The sequence below is a fragment of the Abrus precatorius genome, unplaced genomic scaffold, assembly GCF_003935025.1.
Source record: "Abrus precatorius isolate BTA unplaced genomic scaffold, Abrus_2018 Scaffold6, whole genome shotgun sequence".
Lineage (NCBI taxonomy): Eukaryota > Viridiplantae > Streptophyta > Magnoliopsida > Fabales > Fabaceae > Abrus > Abrus precatorius.
Genome location: NW_020874406.1, coordinates 16,984,178 through 16,992,764, shown reverse-complemented (window position 1 = coordinate 16,992,764; position 8,587 = coordinate 16,984,178). Strand labels below are relative to the sequence as shown.

The following is an 8,587-nucleotide window of genomic DNA, read 5'->3' as shown; positions in this document are numbered from 1 at the left end:
GTCGAATAAAAGACTGAACCAGCCTGTCTAAAATAATTACCAACAACTTTAAATGTTGTCTTCTCACAAGAAAAATAATAATCTAGGTCAACAATGGATGAACATGTCAAGTGAAGCTACAACACAATGTTGAGTATATAAGACATGTCTCTGATAATGAGATTACAAATTCTTTGATTTGATTAAAACAGAAAAGAAAAGACAATAAAAGGTGAGAGGTATGAAGATGAAAGAAGAAATAAGAGGGGAAAAAATTCATATAAGAGAGAAAATAACTCATCTAATGTGAATAGACTAAGCAAAAGAGGAAAAAAAAAAAAAAAAACTCTGCAATAGTAGAAGAGGAACCTCTAAGTGGGAGGAGCCCTTAAGGGAGCTATACGATTGTAGTTAGGTTTTCCTCTTGATAAAAAAAGGAGAAGAAGAAGAGAAAAAGTCAAAGGGAACAACAATGCAACATACTATGATTAAGTGAAGTATCATGCTACGTTTGGTTTCACCGAATTTAAAGGGACTGAAATCTCTGAGAAACGAAATACATAAACTTTTCACATTTTCTTGGTTTGATTTGAATGAAATATAGTGTTGAAATGTTTTTATTTAAGTGGTTCCACACTAAAGCATTTCACTACAAGGGAGACATAAAATGCAACCGTGAAAGCGGCAATATTTTTTTTTTCATATTTTTATTTAGTTGTTTAAAAAATAAAAATTATTACTTTATAACACAAAACAATAAAAAAATAAAAAAATAATCACATATTAAGAAATAAATTATAATAAAAAATTTAGGTTTTACCGACACCGGGTTAATTTTATAAATTTACAAATCAATATATTTACTTGTAAAAATGTCAAAATATTTAGCTATTTTTAAGTTATAAAATCATAAAGGTCATTTATGACTAACCTAGAAATCAAGTATCTTATATATAACATTATTGATGAAAACAAGCTTTAAGGGTTCCGTAGTAACACTGTTTAGTTGAAAACTTCTCAAATTAAACCAAAGTATAGCCTAAAACAAATGATTGCACACGATATTGCAAGAGTCCAAGACCGAAGGCATTGAATAAATTGATGTTAATGATTTCAAAGGCTCACCAAACAAAATCATTAGTGACCACAGATATCATTTGAAGGAAAAAAGAATGGATGATGAATTTATATTATTTTTAAATTAAGAAAGTTATATAAAATTTTAAAATTAAATTAAATATTAAGATATTAATTTAATACTAATATATTTTTTAATTTTAAAATATTTATTAAAAATTTACTCTTTATATTAGTTATCTTCAGAAATAACTCCCAAATAAACATTTATGAAATATCAAACATGCACCTCAACATTGTGGGACATGTTTTGTGAATGCGTGAGCGTGAGTTTAATTTCTCGTAATGCACTTTGCGTTTATTCTATTTTTCTTTTATTCCTTTCTTTTTTGTAAGGCTCATTATAAGTCCTTTTCTGGACAAAAAAAATCTTAATTTAAAAAGCACCGTGAAAATTAGAATTAAATAATAAAAAAAAAACAATGAAATAGAAGAAAGATTTAAATAGATAAATGCATATTAGTTAATATATTGTAGCAAAGTCATGCTGTCATAGTGCACTTACCGTGTTGTCTCTTAAAGGACTTTGGAATAATGGAAATCTAATCATGTGTTTGTTGTTGAAATCCATATTTGCGAATGGTAAAAGTAATTCAAACTCCTAACATTTTGACATGCAATCAATCAACAAAAGATAGTTCTTAATTTATGATATTAAGACTTAATAAAAAATATTAGAAACAATTTGATCGAACAATTAACGAGCAAAACCATGAAAAGATACCACCAAGACTTGTACTCTCAAATAGCTCAGCCAGCATGCCTTCAAATAGTGTTTGACACTCAAATCACTTGTCTTCAAACAATATCAAATTCCTTGAATCCTTATAAAATCTTCAATCTCCTCTTAAATTAATCTAGAAAAAAATAAAATAAAGTTTTGTCATGCTATTCTCATTTTTAACCTGTTATTTTTTTATTCACAGTAAATCGAATTGAAAAAGAAAGAGGATCAAAGTAAGAGAAATAGTTCTCATTATAAAGAGAGAGTGAAAAACAGCAATGTTCTTCATTATTCAAAGACGTCCTTACGACATGATACACGTATATTTATAAAAGATTAAATAAAAATTATCTCCTAATTAATAAACTTAACCATCGATCTTTATCTAAGACCACTTCTTCAAACGTTGACTCGTAATAGTTTCTTTAATTTTCCTTTTATAAATCTTATTATGACTTGATTTTGACTAAATTGAATGAAGTACTCACTGTCTGGACTAAAAAAATGTTTTATAAAACTGTGTTTTAGATAAAAAGAAAAGGCTAATAAAATGGTTTAAAGCGGATTGTATTATACTACAGTGTAAACAGTACATTACCCAAGAGTTGGTGCATACAAAATGAAGCGTATTTATAAGCTGAATGATGTGGATTTCTCAAAGTTGTCTTCAGTGGAGGATTTGGGGGCTATCAAATTTGTCAATTCCTTCTAGAAGTCGTAAATGGCATTCCCTTATCATCCATAATAATCAATCAACCAATTTAAATTATGAAACGCATCGTCGCCTTACAATGAGAATTCGTTTATCCTTTTCTCATTAACCAACCAAACCAAACCAACCTTTCAAAACAATTTTAGATATTTTTTATTGATTTAAATGAAGTGACGCGTTTTGTCCATGTCGTATCGTATGTGAGTGGGATTCAAGAAAATAGAAACGATCGCGTTAAGCTAGCGAGCGACAGTGTCGTACGCAGCGGGTAGAAAAACGTCGTCGTTTAGATTAGGTTGTGGACGTGTCCACTCTTTATTTGAACGGAGTGAGGGTGACATCACCAATCATTCGAATGTACTCAAAACAAGTCTGAACTCTCAGCTCTGAAATTCTGAATTTTCAGTCCTACTCGGATTCTTTCATTCCCTTTCGGTTCTCCAAATTCTGCATCGTTGCCACACTCTGCACTCTTCAATTCCCATTTCACATTCCCAATTTCCCTTCGCTTTTGATGGGGAAAGGACTAGGCTGTGTTCCCAGCAAGAAGAAGACACCGCCGGTTACCAACGATTCTCCGCCGGTAGCCGCCGGAGGGTCGAGGGACGCGCCGATCCCGGCGGAGGAGGACGCCCACGCCGAACACACAAATGCGCCGCAAATTGAAGAAACGGCGTCGGCTTCGATTCCGGCTGGTGCGAGATTGAAGATCTTCATCGTGTTCTATTCGATGTACGGGCACGTGGAAGGACTTGCGAGGAGGCTGAAGAAAGGCGTGGACAGTGTGGAAGGCGTGGAAGGGGTTTTGTATAGGGTTCCGGAGACATTGTCGATTGAGGTGTTGAACATGATGAGGGCGCCGCCGAAGGACGATACCATCCCGGAGATAACTCCGGGAGAATTGCCGGACGCCGATGGGGTGTTGTTTGGGTTTCCGACGAGGTATGGGGCGATGGCGGCGCAAATGAAGGCTTTCTTTGACTCAACGGGACAGCTGTGGAAGGAGCAGAAGCTTGCAGGGAAACCTGCTGGGTTCTTTGTTAGCACTGGCACTCAAGGAGGAGGCCAAGAAACTACTGCGTAAGGGTTTTTTTTTTTATTTATTTATTGTGTTAGCTTTTGAAGAGCTCTCTGCATTTGGTAATCTTGGAGTTTGTTTTGCCTCAATGTCGATTAAATTGCTGTGTTTGGACATTAATTGATTGCCTGTACTTTTTTATTCTTTACTGCTTTTATACACAAATGCATAAAATAGAGTCGTTTTTATTCTCCGGTAGACTCGCCAGTGAAAATTGAAAGATTTACAGTGTGGTTGTTGACTGGCAAAACATAACATAGCATAACACTTGATGGTAATGTTATTAACACAATGTATGGAGCTTTCAATTGCTCATGGATGGCAATTTGCAACTTGCTAGTTTTGCGTCCTAGATATTGAGATTTTGTCTTTTTGATTTCTCAACTTTGAAACGAGTAGCTACAACACATATACATTGATTTTATTGTGAAGAGTGGAAAAGAGGCTGTTTTTCGAATTGAATTCACTTCAATAGCTATCCTTTGCACGAAATGAGATCAACGATAGGATTTTGGTGTCTGAAAAATTGGTTGGATTTGATTGTAAATCGTCGTAATGATAAAAATTTAAAATACCTTGTGGAATTGGCTGGTCATTTGTCAAGAACATCATATTTTCACGGGCATCATAAATGTATGTGCATATATATGTATAAGTCTGCAGGTTTACATTTGCATCATCGTTTTTATTTTCTACTAGTCAAGAGAGGGAGAGAGCGTGTGTGCTAATATGTTCTGCTATTGCTTAAAATGATTGTCTGTCTGGTATATTCATTTTTAAGATGAATAGCGTGTATGGAACATCTTTACAAAACCACAGTAAATTGCTTGGTATGCCATATTATTAGCGCTGAAAAGCTTTATCCATGTGATGTTTCTGGTCTCAGTTTACGGGGAGCTTTCTTCGGGTGTCTTAGACAGTTACCTCAGGTTTTCCGTAGAGCAAGAGGACATAGTTTTCTCTTCTTCCTATTCATTTGGAGTATGCTCTTCTATGTTGATACAGTAACCGGAAACTCTAGCTGTCTAGCGGACATGCAAATAAGTCAAAATTGAATGTGTATTTTATAGATGTGCATATCTGCAGTCTGAAATCCGAAGACCATCACACACTCTCTACATTTCAAGATAGAAAGATTTTATCTCACTTGATGGTGGAAATTAGAACGGTATCTAAGATGATACTGCTAGAAAAAGCATTATGAAATAATTAGTTTTGTGCTTTTTGTTGCAGTTGGACAGCAATCACTCAGCTGGCACACCATGGAATGCTATTTGTTCCTGTTGGATATACATTTGGACCGGGAATGTTCAAGATGGACTCCATAAGAGGGGGTTCTCCATATGGTGCAGGAGTGTTTGCAGGTGATGGCACAAGAGAGCCTAGTGAAACAGAACTGGCACTTGCAGAGCATCAGGGCAAGTATATGGCTGTTATAGTCAAGAAGCTCGCCCAGTCATGATGGTGTTTTCTTGATTTCATTCAATTCTTGTTGATCGTCTGTATTTTTTGACCTTTCCTTTGTTGTCAAATCGGTTCTGGCATTTTACCATTGCATCGTGACGAGGAATGACAGCTCTGTTCCACTATCAATTCTGTTGGGGTTGGGGATTCCCATGTTGTTCTAGGTTCTGCATTGTTCCGGAATCTGTAGATGTTGATAATTTTCATCAAATAATAATGTCTATTTGTGTATCTTCCTGTCCCCGTTTTTTTTCTTGGTGTGCCTTGTGCATGAGTGTATTATGACCTGGGAAAATTATGAGTTTGATTATATGAATTATTAAAAATTATACAGTATGTGATACTTTATGCTGTTATTTTTATTCTTTTTTTTTTACCTTTATATATATACACACACGTTCTAAAAATACACTCCAAAAATATAAAAGAAAAATACCTTTAGATGTCTACTTCTAATGATACATAAAATATTTTCTTAAATTTATTTTAATCTTGACATGACCTTTTGATGACTTGTGACCATGACATTATTGGAGAGAGTTGAAAAATAATTAATTTATTATTTTTTAATTTGTTCATATATTACTAATTTATTATTAAATGTAGCCACTAACGATGAAATCATTTTTTTGTTAGAAAAAGGAGCTCAAAAGTCTAAAATAAAAGACAAACTAGGTACAATGTTTAGGACAACTCTGAATACTAAAGTTTAGATACAAGAAAGGCAACAGATGGGTAGAAGGATCCATAATCTGAAAATAAGAAGTTAGGGAATCTAGCCCTAATTTAGCTAAAAAATATGCATATTGATTTATTTCTCTACATATATAAGCAAATCTTACAAATCTAATAGATTTTAAAGTATTTTTAATATTACAAAGTAAAGAAAATAGAGGGTAGGAAGGAAGCTGGACATTCAACACAAGAGCAATTGCATCCTTATAATTACTCTCAATCCAGATTACTTAAATTTTGGCAAAAATAACCATCTGAATACCAAAATAAATTCTCCAAAGCTTAGCAAGGAGAGGAGAGTAAAAACTCAAGCTTCTACTAAATCCAAAACAGAATCTACCATTACAATCTCGAATTAACCTTCCACAGGCAGTCACCCCATTACAATTAGAAATAACTCTATCCACATTTAGAGGAGTTCATCTAACCATCCCAAAATCAGAAACTTAGTTAGAAAAAAGATGTGGAACTAAACCTGCCATTAAAAGAAAAATAATCAGCATCATATACAGATTTTTGGGCAACACTACCAGGCTGAGAAATGCAATTCTAAAAAACAAAAATATTTCTAGCATTCCAAAAATTCCAAATAATACAACCAAACAAGATAGACCAATTATAGAAGCAAGAGTAGTGAGGGTTAGAGAGATTAGACAGTAACTAAAGAAATTAGACAATAATCAGTTGAAAATTTTTGAGCTAAAAAAAGAGACCCACTGATTTGGGAAAATAAAATTATCCCAAACCTTCTTAGCAGAAAAACAATCCCACAATACATTCATAATAGATTGAGGCCCATCTTCATATCTAGGGCAAGAAGAAGACTTAGCCATACCTCTAAGAAATCACTCATCATTAGTAAATAATCTACCATGAGCTAATTTCTAAAGAAGAAAAGTAATTTTAAGAGGATCTTTTCACTTCCAAATAATTTTGAGCAAGTCAATCCTACTAGTCGGATGAACATTAACATTATCCAACATATAACAAGCAAACTTGAGGAAAAATAACCCATTATTGGAACTATTCAAAAAAGCAGAATCAGGCCCTGCAAGTCTAGAAGGGGGTTAATGGAAGAAATGTGCTAGATTTTATCCTAGTCCCAGCTGCCTTAGGCAACAAACAAAGCAACAGGAGCCTCCAACTCAAGCTCAGTGCTAGGAATAACCACATGGTCAAGTAATCTATCAATATGGGGATCCAATTATCAGTCCAGAATTTAATAGACATTCCACCCCTAACACACCAGCTTAGACTTTGAAAAAATTCAAGCCAAATACTCATTAGATTTTTTCATAAATAGGACTAACTGGAAACTTTCTTAACACTAAAATTCTGATCAAGACTAAAATTATATTTATGATAAAGAACTTGAGCCCATAAATCAGAGCGAGTTGAAATCATTTTTGTACTTAGTAGAGCAAGTTAGATGTATATTATGAATAATATATCTGTTTTATTTTATTTTTATATAAGATATAAGTAATTAATTTATTAAAAATAATATGAAATATGATATAATTTTATTGTATCTTCAATTTTGTTTATAAAAAAATAATTGTCAAACTTTTTTATTCTAATTATAAAAAATAAATGTGTTAATTATTAATCTTCTTTTATACCCTTAATTTATTATTAAGTTATATTAATTAAGCACCTACTTATTTTTCATGCAAGCTACTAACTTAGTTATTTAATACAATGAGCATTTTTGAAATAATATTAATATTTAATATATGTATTGTTTTTATTGATTTTATAAATTAGTTGCTTATTTTTTATAAATAGAATTAAATGTAGTATTATATTTCAAAATTAGTAGTTACTGTGTTGTTAAATTGATAAATTATATATTAAATGATTGATATATTCACTTATGAGTAATACTTTTAGAGTTGACAAAATAAACTATATAACTCATTTAAGTTCAAGTTTAATTCTCATTAGGCCTATTGAATGAAGTATTAAGAAAAAAAAAAAACAAATTAATATTTAAAGTTCTAGCTCTATATTTTATTGAGCGAGTTTCATTTTGTTGATTCTAAATATTTCATTAACACGAAATTCATAATAAAAATTGTATAATTATATTAAAAAATAATAATTAATATATTTAAAATAAATTTTATTTATTATAAATAAAATTGGACAATATTGATGATTATTTTTTATAAAAAATTAAAGAAAATAAATAAATAATTCCTTTTAAATTATTTTTAGTAATTGTTTGCAAAAGAGAGTTTTATAAAGGAAAGAGGGAGAATATATTTTGTATTTTAAATAAATATTTAAAGTGGACATTTTTTATAATAAAATATATAAATTGATGTATTAATATAACTTTAATATATTGATTGTGTATTTATCATTATAAATGATATAATTTTAAATTTTAAATTTTAAAAAATTGTGTTTTTCTCTGAAACTCCCTTTCCAAATATGCCTTTAGTGGTTTTGACTCTAGGCTTTCTCCATCTATAGTTATATATAGTAAAAGGACTATTCTTCACATGGTATAGGTCCATAAGTGTACACAGAAGCTTTTGTAAGAGAGAAAAAATTCACCTTATAAATTAAAATAAATTTATAATGTTTACTTTTTCAAAGTATTTTAATTATTTTTTTCAAAATAGGTAATTTATAAATTGATTTAAACTTATAAGAAGTACTTTATTTATATATTTTTCACAAATATTTTTATAAAAATTTATAGATTTGATTAGCTTTTGTCGATTTTTTTTTGGTACCTGCCCTTTTT

At 31.2% G+C, this 8,587-nt stretch overlaps 1 protein-coding gene across 3 annotated transcripts; it reads left to right on the top strand.

The window, feature by feature from the left end:
• The first annotated feature begins 2,918 nt into the window (after nucleotides 1-2,918).
• LOC113868669 (probable NAD(P)H dehydrogenase (quinone) FQR1-like 2) lies at nucleotides 2,919-5,428 on the top strand. 3 transcript variants are annotated; one of them, XM_027504472.1, is made up of 3 exons: nucleotides 2,919-3,114; nucleotides 3,262-3,632; nucleotides 4,864-5,352. In XM_027504472.1, the coding sequence occupies exons 1-3, from the start codon at nucleotides 3,067-3,069 to the stop codon at nucleotides 5,090-5,092; spliced, it is 648 nt and encodes a 215-aa protein (XP_027360273.1). In that variant the 5' UTR covers nucleotides 2,919-3,066; the 3' UTR covers nucleotides 5,093-5,352. The 3 variants fall into 3 exon arrangements, with proteins under 3 accessions (XP_027360273.1, XP_027360272.1, XP_027360270.1); XM_027504471.1 differs by having other exon boundaries at nucleotides 2,919-3,135; nucleotides 3,178-3,632; XM_027504469.1 differs by having other exon boundaries at nucleotides 2,919-3,632; nucleotides 4,864-5,428.
• The last annotated feature ends 3,159 nt before the right edge of the window (nucleotides 5,429-8,587 follow it).

What these genes read in the sequence shown, in the direction of transcription:
- LOC113868669 (XM_027504469.1), top strand. Translation starts at nt 3,067, where the DNA reads ATGGGGAAAGGACTAGGCTGTGTTCCCAGCAAGAAGAAGACACCGCCG. An exon ending in GGAGGCCAAGAAACTACTGC is followed by an intron (nt 3,633 to 4,863) that starts GTAAGGGTTTTT and finishes TTTTTGTTGCAG; the next exon opens with TTGGACAGCAATCACTCAGC.